This window comes from Bubalus kerabau, chromosome 17 (genome assembly GCF_029407905.1).
Source record: "Bubalus kerabau isolate K-KA32 ecotype Philippines breed swamp buffalo chromosome 17, PCC_UOA_SB_1v2, whole genome shotgun sequence".
Classification (NCBI taxonomy): Eukaryota; Metazoa; Chordata; class Mammalia; order Artiodactyla; family Bovidae; genus Bubalus; species Bubalus kerabau.
Genome location: NC_073640.1, coordinates 56,522,473 through 56,539,629, shown reverse-complemented (window position 1 = coordinate 56,539,629; position 17,157 = coordinate 56,522,473). Strand labels below are relative to the sequence as shown.

Genomic DNA, 17,157 nt, shown 5'->3' with positions numbered 1-17,157 from the left:
CTGATGTGTAATAGAGGTCAGCATTTTTTTTTTTTAACGTGTTCTAGTGGGCTTCCCTAGTGGCTCATACGGTAAAAAAATCTGCCTGCAATGCAAAAGACCTGGGTTCAATCCCTGGGTCAGAAAGATTCCCTGGAGAAGGGAATAGCCACCCACTCCAGTATTCTGCCAGGGAAATCCCAGGGACAGAGGAGCCTGGCGGAGTACAGTCCATGGGGTCTGAGTCAGATATGGCTGAGAGACTAACACACACACACACACACACACACACACACACACACACACACAGAGTGGCCATTTAATTCTTCTCCTCTTAGGTGATTCAAGTCTTTTTCTATTGACTGGTCTGACATGCTCTTATTGATCCCCAGGAGGTCTTTGCATATCCTGAATCTGAGTTATTTGTCAGATAGGTGTGGTGCAAATGGCTTCTCCAAGTCTGGAACTTGCCTTTTCTTTCTCTTGCTTGTGTCTTTTCCCCCCTTTTTTTCTTTTGTGATCACATTGGGTCAGCATGTGGAAACTTAGCTCCCCCACCAGGGATCAGACCAGGACCCGAGGCACTGGATGCATGGAGTCTTAACTACTAGATTGCCAGGGAATTGCCCTCTGGGGCATCAAACAGGAATGAAAGTTTGTAATTTCAGAGCATTCCAGTGTGTCAAACTTTTTCTTTATGGCTAGTCCTTATCATGTTTTGCTTAACAAATGTTAACAGAAAAAGATCAAAAGTGGTCAACCTTTGGAGTTCCCTGGTGGTTAGATGATTAGGATTCCATGCTTTCGTTGATGTGGCCTGGGTTCAATGCCTGGTCAGGAAACTGAGATCCGCCAGTCACAGAGTGTGACCAAAAAAAAAAAGTGGTTAACCTTTGAGGACTAGGAGGACCAAAACTGGAGGTGGAAAGATGGACTTTTGTCTTACAATTTACTCACTTCTGTGTGATCTAAATGATCCCCCCCACCACGTGCATGTTATTCTTCTAACTTAAAGGCAAAAAAAAAAAACCAAAAAACCAACAAAAACCTTATTAGGTCAGCCTGATTGCTGTGGAGGATGGTTGGCAAGGGTCAAGTATAAATGTTTTCAGAAATTCATCCCTTAATGAGCCCAAGGAACCTTATTTTCCCCATCAGTTCTTGTATCAATGGATGAATATTAATTATTACTGCAGGGATTCAGGCTTAAATATCAACTCTAGGCCATTCTTGCATTGACAAACAGGGACAATGGTGATAACTCTTGTTTACATAAGTGATCAAATAAGGAAGAAGTTGACATTAGAGCAGGAGCCCAGCCCTGAGCTGTGTAAAAAGCCCCAAACCCCACAGTGAACTCACTTCAGGACGGAGTGTATCACCATCAGCTCCACCTTTGGGGAGAGGGAAGGAGCCTGGCTGGTGGGTTGAGGGGTGGGGCAGGAGCAAGGTTTACACCTACCCTGGACGTATGGCCACTCACCTCCCCCTAGAGATGCTGCCCCACACCCTCCACTCACACTCCACACACACTCCAGGGCAGCAATTCTCATCTGCAGTAGTTCACCAGAACCTTCTGGACGTTTTCAAAATAATGCCCTCAAGGCCACTTCTGGTCAGGTAACTGCGAGGCCCGGCGCCAGTCTTGGTTAAGGCGCCCATTTCCCAATAGCGCTCGCGATTCTTGCTGCTGCGTCCCCATTGCTCCGACAGGAACACTGAGCATTGAGGGGCAAGGCTTGCGGTCCCAGCCAAGATCCCCAACCCTTCTCTTCCCCTGCAGTGTACCACTGGGTCGAGATGCGGGCCAAGATGCGCCTCATGGGCTTCAATGCGGAAACCATCAAGCCGTTGAACGAAGAGGCAGCTGCGGAGCTGGGCGCCGAGCTGCTGGGCGAGGCCACCATCTTCTTGGTGGCCTGCGGCTGCCTGGTGCTGGAGTACTCGCGACAAAAGACGCAACAGCGTCTCAAGGAGGGAGAGCAGCTCGCCACCTGGGACGCGATGCGGGACGAGGTGGACCACGTGGCTCTGGTGCTGGAGGCCCTGCGGGCACAGGTGCAGGCGGCGCCGCCGCCGGGCACCCTGGAGGAGCTGCAGGCGCAGATGCGAGAGGTGCGCGCCCAGCTCTGCGTCCAGGACCTGCCGCTGGGGCCCCAGGAAGAGCCCACACCAAGGGATGAGGGGCCGCCAGACCCTGGTCTCGGACAGGACTGATGTCTGGGCTGGTATGTCTGTCTGCACTATCCCTCCCTGAACCGGCCCAGCTAATACCACCAGGCCCCTTTAGGGGCATTTGGGATCCTGGACAGGGGTTGATCCAACCAGGCCTTTGGTCACCTTCCTACTAACCTGCTCAGTGAGGGGTACCTTCTACTGGGACCCCCCCATCCACTGGTGAAACGTTCCAGCCCAAACCTCCACCCCCTACTCCACTGGTTTAGCACTTTGGAATGGAGAAGCGGTGTCTTCCATTGGACCCCACCCACCCACCACTACACCATCTCTCATTTTATCACTCACATCTTCAACCTACCTGAGGAGTGGTCCTCTTCCTGGGACCCCCATCTACCTTTTCCCGCTTCTTCACTGGTACAGAACATTGTAGTGGAAATATAGAAACCTCTGATGGACTTCCTGACCCCATGACCTTCCATCTACCTCACTCTTTTAGGGGATTAGGAATAGCATGTATCTTGGCATGCATCAGCTCTTCTGAGTCACTCTGTGTCTCCTGTATTTAGTCTACCATTGGTATCCTGACTGGGGCCCTCCCCTCTTTAAGTGGATCTCCCCTTCCACCCTTTCCTACATCCAAATCTGCCCTTCAGAGTACTCAGGGATTCCCCCTTACTTCCTGCCTTTGAACTGGACACTCAATTACCACCCACCTTCATGCAAAGTCTTCTGCCAGTGAAGTCTGCCCCTCAGCCCTGAAGTTCCCTACCTCCAACAGAATGGAATAATTCCACCAGGCTGTTACCTACCACACCTACCCCCTGCCCACCCAATGAACCACTGAAGGGGGTGTGTATGACCTCTGATTCCTGAATTCTACTTTTTAAGACTGTAAATATTATAATAATTAAAGGAGCTCTGGGGGTAAAAAGTCATCTTAAGAAAGTGTCTTGAAAACCATAATGTACATCTGCCAAATGGGTACAAGGCTCACTAAAATTAGAAGCTGGAAGGGTTCCCGGTGGGAGGAGGCCTGCCTGAGTCATCCTTCGAGTCTTTTTCCAGACCGAGACACTGAGGTCCAGGAGAACCAAAGGGTCTGGCCCAAGGGCAAACGGTCAATGAGGGATGCCCTTGGCTTTCTCTAGGGCTGGGTGGAAAGGACTAAGGAAGCTGCCTGTTGAGGGGCACCGGGAAGCGAGAGGGGGCAGAGGAGCAGGTTTCGGTGGGAAGGAGGAAAGTGAGGGAAGGTGGATTACTGAGGGAGGGAGGGACATGCCCATCCTCATGAGAGCAGCCATTCAAATGACGCCAGAAATCTTAGCATTTATAAAAACTGGCAGATTTATTCCACAGGGGCCCGTTTCCAAGAAGCTAAAGGTGAAGGTAAGAGGAGAGGTTTCCTCCCCTATTCCTTTCCCCCTTATCTTGTTTATCCCCAGGGGGTAAAAATGGCCTAGACCCCCAAACCTACCCAAATAAAAAACCAAAAAACTGAGGTTCCAAAAAGTTACAGCATCTTAATTCGTCATAGAAAAGGGGAAGGAGCCAGAGGGAAGGGAGGTCGGTCCCTGGGGTAAGGGGAGGCACCCCCAGCCTGGTGGGATAACCCTCCTTACACAGCTGTCCCAAATGGGACAAGCCAGGGGCACAGCATTTAAAAACTCCCACACCCCGTTTTATCAAAACCAAAGAGAAAAAAAAATTTCCTCCCCCCACAAGAAACCTAAATATATATATATATACTTTTTTTTCTTAAAAAACAAAACTTCAAAGGCATTAAGCGTTAAAGTGAATCTCTATAAGGGAATGTGAAATTCCCTCCTTCCTTCCCCCTTACTGTGGGGTTACTTGGTACATCCCCAGCAGAGGAACCAGCCCCAAGGGGATGGCAGAGGGGAAGGACCAAAGGGAACAAAGGGTGGGGGCTTCCCCAGCCAATCAGCAGCCAATATGTGTGTGGGCGTGGTGCTCGGGAAGCCACACCCCCTTGGAATTTTCCAAGTGACATAGGGAGTGGGGAAGATGCATTCCTGTGTAGACTTCAGCCAATTCCAAGTCAAGTTGAGGCAGGGAAAGCAGGGTGACAGGAGGAGGGTGTGTGCGGAAAGGAGAAACTGGATTTTCTGGGGCCCTGTGGTCAGGGGGCACCCCGCTTCCTCAGCTCCTGGACAAAGGCTGGAAAGAAACAGTGGGCAGAGGTCAGGGGCAGAGCCTCTTCCCCTTCTCCCTTCCAAAACAAGGGCTTTCCAAGGGACACCATTCCTCCAAAATAAATAAATGTTTAAAAAGGAAAACACCTCACCTTCAATTATTTCCTCTTTCACTTTCTGCAATTCCTTCCTCACCTCTTCCAGAAGCTCCTGAAAATAATGGGGGTACAACCAATGAGGAAGAGTACCTGGACTTGTAGAAGTGAATCCCCCGTTTAATGACTGAGGGGCCAGAGGAAGGAGGGTCAAGACCCGTATCACACACACACTATGACATCGCTGGCCAGGCCACAAAGTGACTGAGATTTCTAGGGGAGAATTCTGGATCCTCTGAGCCAGAGAAAAAAGTACTGGAGAACATCCAGTACCAGGGCTGGCAAATAAGACATTCCAGTCTCCTGCCAACTCTGGTTGGTGATAAATGTCTGCAGCCAGTGTGCTGAAAAAGCTTCTGGATACTCATCAGGAATGAGTGCAGTGATAGATTAGTAAGGTCTGTCATGGGCATTGGACAAGGTGGTTATGGGGTCTGTCATCCCTGACACGATCCAATTTCTCCAGTTCTCAGACTGGGAAGCTGAGGGTTCCAAGGCCTTTTCTAGAATCACATAGCAGGTCAGTGGCAGAGTCTAGACCCAGATCTCCTTTCTATCCCGAGGCTCACCCCCAGTCCCCTCCCCTACCTGTTTCACCCTCTCCAGGTCTGACTCGTCACTGGAACTAGGCGTAGGGGGGTGGGCCTCGGAAGTGGTCACTGAAGACGACGACTTCATCCTGGGAGAGGGCGTGGTGTGGGGCAGAAACGAGGTTAGAGAGAGGGTCTGCCTCCCCTGCCTCCCATTCCAGGGGTCACACTGTGTTCCTCCCTACAAATTTGGCAAGTCCGACTCTTTCTGGGGGTAGGGCCCCAGTATTGATGGCCCACCTTGGCAAGGTTGTGCTGTTCTTCTCCCAGGGTCTCCGCACAGATTCTGTGGGACAAACAATAAGTCAAAAAGATCAGGAACAAGGAATGCCCTGCCTCAGCCTTTCTTCCCGAGCCTCATCAGCCCCCGTTCAAAGAACCATCTCAGACTACAATCCCCAGAATTATCTGTACAGACTCTCCCATGAAGGTGTGTTATATATGAGAAGAGGGCATCCTGGGACTTGTAGTTCCTGTGACTAGACTGGGCTCTCACTCACCACTGTGGGCTGGGACTCTGGCGTCTGACTCCTCCTGCTGGTGGGAAATAAAACTGTCACGAGCCAGACATGGCCATTCTGCTCCTTTTCTTCCTCCACCTTCAAACACAGCCAATCCCTATCACAGCCCCCGCCCCAATATTCCTACTCTAATGGTATATCCTAAGGTGTATTAGGCAGGAAGGGTCCTTAACTCACATTGGCAGATTCATCCTTGGCGGGTTTCTCCCCAACTTGCGTGGCTTTCCTTCTGCGGGAGAGAAAGGCAGAAACAGATGGCTTCTGTCCTCTCTCAGCCACTCAACAGTTCCCTTCCCAGGGTTCTGGAAAAGTGGGTCCTAGGGTGCAGGCTTCTGGAATTCATCAAGGCTAAGCACATTTTAATTTTAGAAGTTAAAGAGGGTGCTGTTCACGAATGAGGGGTTGGGGGTGGCGTTTAGGATTCCTGCATTTGGGAATCACAAAATTCTCAGGGTAGAGTCCCCAGCTTCTGAGGCAAGGTCATCTAAGGTCCTAAAATTCTGGGTTCCAGAACATTCCAGAGGCTACCTAGGGGGTTGCAAACCTCAGCCATCTCAGGAGAATGCAGTCCCCATCAGTATATCTCAAACCTGGCTATCAAAGGATAAACTTTCACCCAAAAAAACAAACTAACCAGGAATCTGAGCCCTCCCCACACCTGGTCCAACTGAACCGGAATCTCCAGGTGATAACTGCTGGGCTGAGGGGTTTGTTTTGAGAGCTTTCCACGACCATTGAGAGCTCTGGGCTCAGGCTCACCTCCGGGCCAGCATGGCGTTCATCTCTTCCATGAGGCCTCCACCCGTGCTTCGACTGCTCTCAGCTTTGGGGGCCACAGGCCCCGCTGAAGCCTCTTCCTGCTGGAGAAATTACAGAGAAGAGAGGGCTTTACGGGGGGGGGGCCTCCCAGCCCTCCTGTGAGGCTCCCAGGCAACTCTGGCCTCATTCCATTATTATATCAGACCCATCACCCCACACCCACTGCGCCTACCCCTCACCTTGCTAACTTTCCTGAGTTTGGCGCCAGCAATGGCTGAGGCCAGGCTGGGGGCCCCAGTCCCTCCACCACTGGGGCCTTGTGCTGTAGGGAGAGGGGGTGCCGGGGGTGGGCCTCCCCCTGCTCCCTGTGTGGCAGCTGAGACCCCTGAGGAGGAGAGACCAGGGGGTGGGGGTGGACCCGGAGGAGGGGGAGGTCCTGGGGGCGGTGGTGGTGCCCCAGCTGGGGGAGCAGGCGGGCCTCCTGTAAGAAAAACAAAACAAGAGGGGTGCTAAGAGAGAAGCTTCATTCTTTGTTGTCCGGCTGGCCCACCCCCTCCTCTGGGGCGGTCCCCTGACCCCTGAGGCCATTTGAGCAATCACCTGCATTGGAGGCTCTGCGCTCCCGCTCCATGAGCTCTGACTGCTGCTGCCTGGGGAGGGAGGGCGAGTGGCTATCACTCAGGGCCCCCAGATGGCCAGCAACCTCCCGGATTGCCTCTCAGAGGTGTCCGGCAGGGCTGGTTCCTAAGCTCCGCTCATTTCTTCTATCCCCCAGGGGCCCAGGAAAGGGCTCGGGGGTGGGGTGGTGAGGGCAGGGACAGGGTGAGACCAGGATGTGAGCGATCTAGTCATCAGACCATCAGGAATCACAAAACGCCCAAGATCCTTTAAACAACCCAGTTCTGGACTCTGTGAGTCCAGGGGACTGAGATTTGAAGGATTCTGTAACTCTGGGCATCAGGAGTTTTTCAAACTCCAAGTGGGGGGGTTGGTTCTTAAAGATGTGGATTTCTAGTCCCCTGGGAGTTGGAACATTCTGAAAACTGAAAGTTGGAGAGGTCTTAACTCTAGGTGTCAGGGGTTCTGGAACCACCTAGAACTCTGGCTGGGGGAGGGTTTCCCACCGGGGACCGGCCCCACCTTTTCTGCTGCTCCATCTCCTCTGGCGAGGGGCCATTCTGGGCAGACCAGGTGGGAGGTGCTGTAGGTGGTGGCGGGGGCGGGGGCCCACCTCCTGGAAGTGAGAGTAAAGGCTAGTGAGTCACACGGAAGCCAGCCCCACCCCTTGGCACGATACCAAGGGGCCTCCAGGTACCCTGTGAGGAGGGTTGGCACCCGCTTCCCCTGACTAAGCTGACAGGCGGTGGGCACTGGAAGGATACCCAGATCACAGGCAGGACAGCAAAGGCCCAGAGAAAGGGGTCACCCACCCCAAGGCCTGCAGATGGGAATTAGCAGGGACAAGACTTGAATTCAGGCAGATTCCAGAATCCAGGCTCTTAACGCACAGTCACAGCTGCTCAGACCCCCCTACCTGAGAGCTCAGAAGAGGCTGACAGCCCCCTCCTAACCCAGCCTCAGGCCTCCGGCTCCCGTGTATTTCTTGTGCTTCAGACTGCCACTGAAGTTGCTCCTGGAAGCAACTGCCTCCACCATTTGACAACTGGCGAACCTAGACGCACAGCCGCCACCTAAAACTGTTGCTCCTCAAAGCGCTCTTTATGGACCGGTCAACTTTGGCATCATCAGGGAGCTCGCTGGAAGCACAGAGGCTCCGGCCTTGGCCCACCTACCTGATTCAGAATCTGCATTTTTTCCTAGATGACTCGCGGGCACATTCCAGTTTAAGAAATACCAACTGGAAGTTTTTTCTTAACATTGTGGCTTGAAAACTGACAATGACGTCAGTCAGTCTAATGGTTACCTGGAGAAAGGGCAAAGGAAACCCCCCGGAGGCCTGAAATATTTCTATCTTGATCTGGGAGGCGGTCACACAGGAGTGTGCAAGTGTAAAAATTCATGGAGCAAAATGGGCTCTTAGGAACCATGCGTTTGACATGTGGATGCAACTGGGGCAAAGAGAAGCCCACAGAATTGGGTTGGCCAAAAAAATCCATGTGGGTTTCTCTGTAACATCGGAAAAACCTGAATGAGCTTTCTGGTCAGCCCAGTAACTCTCCATAGCAGCAGTGAATGAGCCCTGTTTTCAGATGAGTATACTGAGGCCAAGTGGTAAAGGGGCGGCCCCAGGCCCCACCGCAGGGCTCAATGGCCCCCTCCGCCCGCTGTTTCTAACCTTCCAAGGCCTCTAGGGCACTGGCCATGCCGTTGGCAAACTGCGTGGCATCCTCCTTGCTGCCAAAGTTGAGGCCCCAGACCTGCCGGGCATCGCGCCACTGGTGGAAGTTGGGGGTGGCCTGGTTATACTTGACACCCCGGACGATGGCACAGTTGATGACCACCTGGCGGGAGAGGGGTAGGGGAGAAGTGGGTGAGCGGTGGTGAGGTCCCGCAGGCAGAGGGGGCAAGGAGGAGGGGAGCCTCACCTGCTGGTCCGGCTGCATCTTGCGGCCGACCACCCGGAAGGAGTTGGCGGTGGGGTTGTGATAGATCTGGACACGGCTGAAGGCCTGCGGGCCCGTGCCGGCGGGCAGCCAGCGCTTGTTGCTGTCATCATAGAGCATCACCGTGGCCCGGCTGGTGCACACAACCGTCTCGCTGCAGAGAGGCGGGAGGGCGAAAGGGAGAGAGGCCAGTTAGCTGTGGGGAGCCTGGCATGCTCCCCCCAGGGGCAGGTCGCCTTCTCGTTCCCCTGGGAGATTCGGAGATGCGAAGCCAGTGTGCCAGGAATAGGGGACCCACGAAGAGGAAGACAGACCGAGAGAGAGGGCTGAGGACAGGCCCTCGGAGAGACCCAGACAGGGAGACTGGAGGAGAAAAAGACAGGTGGGACGGCGAAAGACACACCGGGAGAGACAGACAAATAAGACAAACCGGGGGATGTGAGACAGACAAGGAAAGAGACAGTCAAATGGGGAGCAAGAGACAGGAAGAGGAAGAGTCAGACCGGCTGGAAGAGACAAACATACAGACTGACGATGGGGAGAGAGAGGTAAGAAAGGGGGTCAGATTGTTACAGGGGAGACGGACTGAAAGGAGTAATGGGGAGAAGAGAGGCAAAGGCAGAGAGCAGACAAACAGGCTGACGGAGAGGACTGAGATGGACCGAGAGACAGAGATGTGGCATGAGAGCTGGAGGAGGGGGCCCAGGAGAAGCGGATGCAAGGGACAGAGCAGGTGTCCTGGGCAGCACTGGGAACAAGCCCCTGCCTGACCCATCTGGAGCCTCAGTTTCCCTGTCTCTGCTGGGAGGCTTGGACCTTCCTGCCCCCACTCCCCACTGTGGAGGAGGAAGCTGAGGCTCAGGGAGGTGAAGGGTGAGGCTTGCAGCAAGTTGGGGACCGATGCAAGATCCCAGGCTCTTCCCCTTCCTGCTGCCCACCCCATCCATCCGGCGCCACCCGCCCTCCCCCGCCCCCTGGCGCCAACGGCCATCAGCAGACACTCCCTGCTCTGTGTCCGGCAGTGACCCAGACAGCCCCGGCCCCACCCTGCAGGGCAGGAGAGCATCGCAAGGGACTGTGCTGTCCGCACATGGTGATAATCCAAGACCAGGCCTGGGGCTGCCCAGAAGCAGGGTCTGCCCCAGCCTTTGGATCAGAGAAGACTTCCTGGAGGAGACGACATCTGACTTAGCCCTGTGGGGAGGGGGCTCAGTAACGCAGCTCAGGGTTCAGGATCTGATATCCACAGATGTAGGTTCAAATCCCCGCTGGGCCACCTACTCCATGTGACTCAGGCGAGCAACCTTCCCACAGAAGTCATCTTCTTTGCCCGCAAACTGGGGAAATGACAGACCCCACCTCCCAGGGCAGTGGGAGAAGTAAGAGTCTGGGCATGTAGAGTGCTTGGCGTGGTGCCTGGCATGAGTGCTGAGTAACTGTCAGCATCCCTTTCCTGGGCACTCTGAACAGACACCAAAGGGCCCTCCTCCACCCCTCACCAGTCCTTCTGGGAAGGTTCAATGCCCTCCTCTCTCAGTGGGGAAACTCAGGCTCCCAGACGGGAAGTGACTTGGCCAAGGTCACCCACAAACCAGGGGGAAGCACTAGTCCCTGCCCAGCCCCACCCCCCACCAGAGTTTTTCCTAAAAAGAGGAAGTTGGTGGTCAGAGGTTTCTGGGGAGATAAATTATACCCCGCAATGGCTCTGTCTCTACCAGGGCTAGGGGCTGGAGCGTGACAGTGACACTATAAAAGACAAGGCCGGGAAAGCCCCTCAGCTGACCCAGATCCGAGTTCTTAGGCCAGGGAGCTGAGCCCCCAGGTTTGCATAATTAGGGGGGCTCCCTCTTATCAGGCACTTCACCCAGCCCTTTCTCCGGATCTCTCATTTTATTCTCACTGCAGCTCTTCCAGGTGGGCTATTTCATCCTCATTCTGCAAAGACTGCAAACAGTGGCACAGAGAGGTTGTGTGACTCACCCATGGTCACACAGCCAGCAGGTAGCAGAGCGAGGACGTGAACCCAGGCCACCTGGCCCCCAAGTCCACGGTCTTCACCACCGCGGACTGTGTGGGCCCTACCCAAACACCAGGTGCTGATTCTAGACAAGCGCAGCCTCAGGGGCTGTTTCTGGCTTCCGCTGCCCCCGGCAGGGCAGGGTTAAGGCCTCGCCCACACCTGCCACCCACACCCAGGGCAGACTCTGGCCAGGTTCCCAGGGCCTTCGTTGCTACCCCACCCTGGCTGCACTTTGCTCTTTTCAAGAGCCCCTGCCCTGCTCAGTCTCTGGACTAGCCTGAGCTGTGGGTGTTTGCTGAGTGACCCCAGACTGGTCTTGTCCCTCTCCAAGCCACAGTATCCCCATTCCAGCAAAAGGATCCTGTTAAAACACAAGTCAGATCGTGTCTCTCCTCTTCTTGGAAGCTCCGCTGGCAGCTCCCAGCAGAATTTTTATTCTGGCCAAGTTCTCTCTGCGGCCTTCATGATCTGTATGATCTCTGATCTCCCCTCGACTGGCCCCACCAGCCGTTCTAGCCCCCACTTCAACATGCCAGACACATTTCCACCTGAGGGCTGCGCTCCCTTTCTCCCTCAACCTGGATTTTCACCTCCTTCGGGCCTCTGCTTAGCCGTCACCTCTTCTGAGAAGCCCTCCCTGACTACCCTACCTGGAAAAGCTCTCACTGCAAACACCGCTGGGTGTTTCGTCAGGGCTCTATCTGTCTCCCCCACCAAAATGTCAGGACCACAAGGGCGGGGATTTTTGTCTTTTCTGTTCACTACTGTGTTCTCAGAACCTAGACTCGTGCCTAGAACCTAGCAGGTATCCAGGAGTTGTTAAATTAGCCATCTATAAAAAAAGGAAAGTTTTTTTTTTTTTTTTTAACAGCAGCTCACATGTATTGGTTAGTCTGTGTCCCAGACACCGTTCCAGGTACTGAGCTCCAGCTGCCACAGTGAACATTGCAGGGACCTCAGTGCACACCCTTTTTCCAGACAAGGAACTGTGGCCACAGAGGAGTGAAGACAGTCATCCCAGGTCATACAGCAAACAAGCAGAGGGGCTCATATTTGAACCCAAGTCCTGATCTTCCCCACCCCCAATGTTCTTAACCTCATTTAAAGATGAGGAAACAGCTAAGCTGACTTTTTTTTTTAAGGCAAGGTATAAAGTGGTGTGAGAGATTAAAAAAAAAAAAAAAAGCTGGGGAGGATATAAATACCTCTGCACCCAGAGTGGTGAAAAGCGAGGTTGCTTCTCAGGGGACTAGCCTCCCCTGCTTGCCTCTGAGGCACTGGGGCACCGGGGGTCTGACAAGGGAGGCAGGAAGTGGACAGTTCGCACTGTTTACCCACTTGAGTTGCTTGATTATGTCTTCTCTTTTTGCTTTGTTTTACCATGGGCTGGTATTACCTACAAAAAATTAATTCATTACTTAGGTACACAAAAAAAAAAAGTCCACCTATAAACCAGACAAAAAGCTAGATCGGAAAAATCTCACAGCCAGGAAGCCGGGAGTGAGATGCATATAAGGTCTGCTTAATTCCAGTGGTCTCTGGGGGCTTCCCTGGTGGCTCAGATGGTAAAGAATCTGTCTGCAATGCAGGAGACACGGGTTTGATCCCTGGGTTGGGAAGATCCCTTGGAGAAGGGCATAGCTACCCACTCCAGTATTCCTGCCTGGGAAATCCCATGACAGAGGAGCCTGGCGGGCTCCATGGGGTTGCAAAGAGTCAGACACAACTGAGTGACTGACACTTTCAACTCGACACTGGGGTCTCACAGCCTCAATTTGACATGAGACAGCCTGAATCCCCAGTCAGCCCAGAACTCTCCCACAAGCCCTCCCATTCTGGAAATCTCCAGTATGTGGTCAGTAAAGGAGAACTGAAGTCAACCCCTTGCTGCATGGCTTCACCTCTCTGAGCCTCACTTTCCAGCCCTGGAAACCATAACTCCCTGGGGTTTGGTAAGGATTGAAAGAGATAAGAAAAGCCTTAAGCGCAGGACCTGGAATTTGGCACAGGACCAAAAGGGAGAGCTTCCCCGATGGCTCAGAGAGCCAAGAATCTGCCCGCAATGCAGGAGTCATAGGAGATATGGGTTTGATCCCTGGGTTGGGAAGATCCGCTGGAGAAGGAAATGGCAACCCACTCCAATATTCTTGCCTGGAGAATCCCATGGACAGAGGAGCCTGGCGGGCTACAGTCCAAAGGGTCACAAAAAGTCAGACTCAAGTGACTAAGCACACAAACAACATATAAGGGAGCCAAGAAGCAATACAGGAAGGAGAGAGCCTCTCATCATGGGAGGCAATCAAGCACAGTCACTCTGGTTTACTGAAATTTATCCATTGAGAGGTTTGCCCTTCCTTCTACCCCTTCATCTGATAGCCCCTTAAACTGTAATCCACCCCACAAAGACCCAGGGATACACAGCCTTTCCAAACTACAAATCTTTGAAGCAACCCTGGATAGAAACACAAGTATAGGGTCTGTAGGCTGGTATGGGTTCACTCTAGTCCCTCCTCCTTGACAGGCCTCAGTTCCCCATAAGTGAACAGGAAGGTAACTGAGTTCCTTCTTGCTTATCAGCATTATCTTCAGTGTTTGTACAGTAAAAGCAGGTTACTTGTTTTTTTCTAAGGCCACTAAAGGTTTGACTTTGCTTTTCTTTAAGAGTACAATAGTCTGGAAAGAGGCCTTGGTTCATATCCAGTCTTGCCTAGTTCCAAACTGACTTTAATAGGTAATCTGCTTAATTCCCCAGTGCCTCAATTTTCCCATCTGGGAAAGGGGGACGATCATAATAGTATCAATCTCTTACAATTGCCGTGAGGATTAATTTGAATCAGGCACCTGGTACAATGCCTGGCACAAAGGAGTTGCTTGATCAAATGGTCTCTCATTATTAAAAACAATAATAAATGAACCAAGTTCTAGAGTCTCCTCTGCCCTAAGAGTCTCAGACCTCTGCCCCACTTCCCAGAATTCCAGCGCAGAGTCCCGGACACGGCAGACACTCAACAAATATTTGTCAAACTGAGAAAAAAAAAAAAAGAACTGTAATTTTCCATCTTAACAGCCTCTCTTCCAACTGTCCCCAAGACTGTCTCCAGCCTAACCAGCCAGAAATCAGGGGATCCCAGTGCCCTCCCATCCCTCAACACTGCTTAGAAATTTCTGAGGGATCTTGGGCCAGGCCTTTTCTCTCTTTGAGCCTCCCTCAGTTTCCCCAGCAGCCCCTAGACAGGGCCGTGGGTCTTTTTGATTCCTAGCTGTCCTGGGAGTAGGGGCACAGCCCAAGAAGGCCAGTGTGGCCATCAGCAGGGAAGACCCTTCAGGAGATGGGAGTAACCCTCTGCTGGGACAGGCATCAGCTAACTTCTGCCCACCCCCCAAGAGATACAGGAGGTTTGGTCATGGCTCGCAGTAGCAGGGGGCCTTGTGGGAGGGCCAGGGCCTCTGGGACTGGGGGAGGCGGGGGCGGGAGGCTGGCCCAGACATTGCTCCTGCCCTTTTACGGTCTCAGTGAGTGAGGCAGCACTAACTCGGACATCCGCCATCCGCCTTCCACGCCTTCCACCATGCCTGGGACCGGAAACGTGGGGGGGGGGGGGAGGGGAGGAGGCGCGCACGGGGCGGGGCTGGGGGGCAGTGGGAGAGGAGAGTCCCCCGGGAAGGTGAAGGAAGAGGGCCTGACTCCCCAAAACTGCCCTCTCTCCCGGGCAGACCTTTTAAAGATGTTGCTATAGTGGGGGAAAGGGTAGGCAGGAAGTCTTGTGGGTGTCTGTGGGTGCCCCCATCGTTCCAAATTTTCCAACAATCCCTTTTCAGCAGAAGGAACAAATGTGGGAGGGGGGATTCTCTAATGACCACAAAAAGGAATGCCACCCAGATGTCAAAGGGCAGGGAATGTGGCGGATGAGAGAGGATGTGGGCCCCAGGGGGTTAATCCCCAGCGGCCCCCCAGGGGCCTCCCCCTCAAGCTGGGGGGTTTGGAGCAGGAAGTCTCTGAGAGAGTAGAGGAAAGGAGATAGTATTGTCAGGCTCAGGCCTCAAGGGAGAGATTATGGGGGGCCGGGGAGGATGGGAGAATGAGGGGGAGGGCCAGTCGGGTCCCCCAGTCCGCACCGGCCCCGCCCTCAGGTGAGCCCAGGAGTTTTGAGGGAGGCTCCAGGAAAAACAAAATCCCTGGGTCCCTTGGGCCCCCCAACCCAGGATTAAATTCCTGGGAAGATAGCTGGAACTCCCTGGGAAGCCTGAGTCCCAGAGGGAGAGGGCTATGACCTTGAGGCTTTCCAACGCCCCCTCCTCCAACCGCACAACTCCGGACGGCTGGGTAAGGGGGGGCGGTGTTGAGAGAAGGGGGAGGCGCCGTGGTGGGGAAAGCAGCCGGCCCACGGCACTCTCAGCCCGCCTCCCCCCCCCCCCCACACCAGCTGTCTCGACAGGTGAGTCAGTTAGACAAAGGCCCCCCTTCCCCCAGCTGCCGCGCCCCCTCCCTCTCCAGGGCCGCGCAGGTGGGGGAGAGGGGCCGCCCTTCGGGCCGGGCCCGGGGAGGCGCCCTCGGCACAGAGCGCTCGCTCCCTCCTAGGCACAGCCTGTTTTAAGCACATTGTGGGTGGGGAGCGGCGAGGAACGGGAGTCCCAACCAGACCCTCCAGACTGCGTCTGGGTCCCTGGATCCGTCCACATCAACCTCCTTCACAGGGGGATGAACCGCCCAAATTTAGGGGTTAAGTACCCCCTAAGTTAATGAGCAAAGTCCCTCGTGGGAAGAATTTCCAGCGCCATGTATAGGGGGACCCCGAAAACCAAGCTCTACGTCTCAATCTCTCTTCCAGGTCCCAGGGGACTCCCAAACCGGCCCCCCATAATCCCTCTCAGGGCCAGGTTGAGATTTGGGGGCAGTCTGAGTCCTGCCTAACCCCTAGCTTCTCTGCGGGGATTATTTGCCAACTTGGAGGTTCTCTGAAAAGTCTTAAAAATTTCGGGAGTCCTCGGAGCGCCCCCAAACCTAAGGGCTCCCAGGAGAATCTCACGGCACCACCTAGAGCCTTGAGAGTCATGGGGAAGTGGTCAGTGTCTGGAGCTCGTCCAAGGGGGGTCGGCCTCAAATCCGAGGCGCCAGTGCCCAGTCCCCAAATTCCAACCGGGACCAAGCTGGAGGGAGGAGGGGACAAAGGCAGGGCGGCAGGAGCCCGCGCCGGCCAGGGAACGGTCTGGAGGCAGTTGGAGGCTCACCTCATGGCTGCTCGGCGGGCGGGCGGAGCGCCCACGGGCTAGGTGCTCCCGGGGCGCCCCTGGCTCGGGGTTCAGAGATTCAGCGCTGGCTCTAGGTTCTGCTTAGTCTCCCCCAGGGTCCCGCCCCATAGAGTCCGGCTTCCTGGGGGGGAACGTGGACGGGGCCGGGGCGGGTCCTCGGGCGCCTCTTCCCTCTGGGGTTCTGCTCGGGGGGTCCGTGCGGCAGAAAGAGGGTGCGGCGTCCCCTCCCAGGCGCGCCCCCTCGGCCGGCGGCAGCTACAATGTTACTCTTACTACTGTACTTCTCTTTGCTACATTTCGTTCCAAAATTCCACTCCCCGCACCCACAATGCCCTGCGCCTTAAAGGGGCCGCGGACACCTTAAGGCGGTGGGGTTGGGGGCGGGGGTTGGTGGAGGGCGCTTAAAAGGGCAACGCGGAACCTTCGACTTCCGCTATTTCCCTCTTCCCCAACGTTTTTGCACAGCGATGCACTCTGGGGGTCACCCCCAAATTAGAGGGGAAGCTTGATAGAGAGGGAGGGATCCTTCCTTGATCCTGAGTTCTCTGCCACGATGGAAATTCTTAGGGGAATATCAGGGGGGCAGAATTTCTTCTTACCCTCCTCATCGACTTTTTTTCATTTCTTTACATTCTTCTCAATTTGGGGGGCGAGGAGGGCCCTCGGGTCAAGCATAGATTTTCTCCAATTTTCTCCCTTAAATCCTACCTTCGGGACTACCCCACCCACCCACCCACCCAAGGTCTCCCTCCTCCCCCAATTTATGAGGGGTCACTAGGGTGATCCACCTCCCTCGCCGAGGAGGGGGATAGGTGGGGAGGGGGCCCACCTCTCTCGTTGCCCCCCACCCCCGCCCGCCCAGGGAAGGTGAGGAGGAAGTGGGCCGAGGGGGCGCGGCCGGCCGCTGACTCACAACCGCAGGGTGTGTGTGTGGGGCGGGGTGGGGGTGGGGGTGCAGCGGTGGACCTGGGTGGGAATGGAACTCCCG

General features: G+C 54.6%; 2 protein-coding genes across 4 annotated transcripts in view; one reads left to right on the top strand and one right to left on the bottom strand.

The window, feature by feature from the left end:
• OPA3 (outer mitochondrial membrane lipid metabolism regulator OPA3) overlaps positions 1–2,634 on the top strand; it is a 67,056-nt gene extending 64,422 nt beyond the window's left edge. Inside the window, exon 2 of the mRNA XM_055551105.1 lies at positions 1,763–2,634. Coding sequence (XP_055407080.1) covers positions 1,763–2,196 — 434 coding nt within the window. The 3' untranslated portion in view covers positions 2,197–2,634. The remainder of the gene's footprint in view (positions 1–1,762) is intronic.
• An 843-nt stretch (positions 2,635–3,477) lies between these two features.
• VASP (vasodilator stimulated phosphoprotein) lies at positions 3,478–16,503 on the bottom strand. Of its 3 annotated transcripts, none has more exons than XM_055551104.1 (13): positions 16,149–16,503; positions 8,882–9,053; positions 8,632–8,797; positions 7,476–7,569; positions 6,936–6,985; positions 6,575–6,816; positions 6,336–6,436; positions 5,754–5,805; positions 5,556–5,589; positions 5,296–5,341; positions 5,054–5,144; positions 4,463–4,520; positions 3,478–4,335 (listed from the first exon to the last, which is right to left on the bottom strand). In XM_055551104.1, exons 1-13 carry the CDS (start codon positions 16,151–16,153, stop codon positions 4,298–4,300), a joined length of 1,149 nt encoding a protein of 382 aa, XP_055407079.1. In that variant the 5' UTR covers positions 16,154–16,503; the 3' UTR covers positions 3,478–4,297. The 3 variants fall into 3 exon arrangements, with proteins under 3 accessions (XP_055407079.1, XP_055407078.1, XP_055407077.1); XM_055551103.1 differs by having other exon boundaries at positions 5,556–5,592; positions 6,336–6,433; XM_055551102.1 differs by having other exon boundaries at positions 5,556–5,592; positions 16,149–16,502.
• Positions 16,504–17,157: the final 654 nt, after the last annotated feature.

What these genes read in the sequence shown, in the direction of transcription:
- VASP (XM_055551102.1), bottom strand. An exon ending in GCGCAGAGCCTCCAATGCAG is followed by an intron (nt 6,817 to 6,935) that starts GTGATTGCTCAA and finishes TTTTTCTTACAG; the next exon opens with GAGGCCCGCCTGCTCCCCCA. An exon ending in ACCTGGAGAGGGTGAAACAG is followed by an intron (nt 4,521 to 5,053) that starts GTAGGGGAGGGG and finishes CATTATTTTCAG; the next exon opens with GAGCTTCTGGAAGAGGTGAG.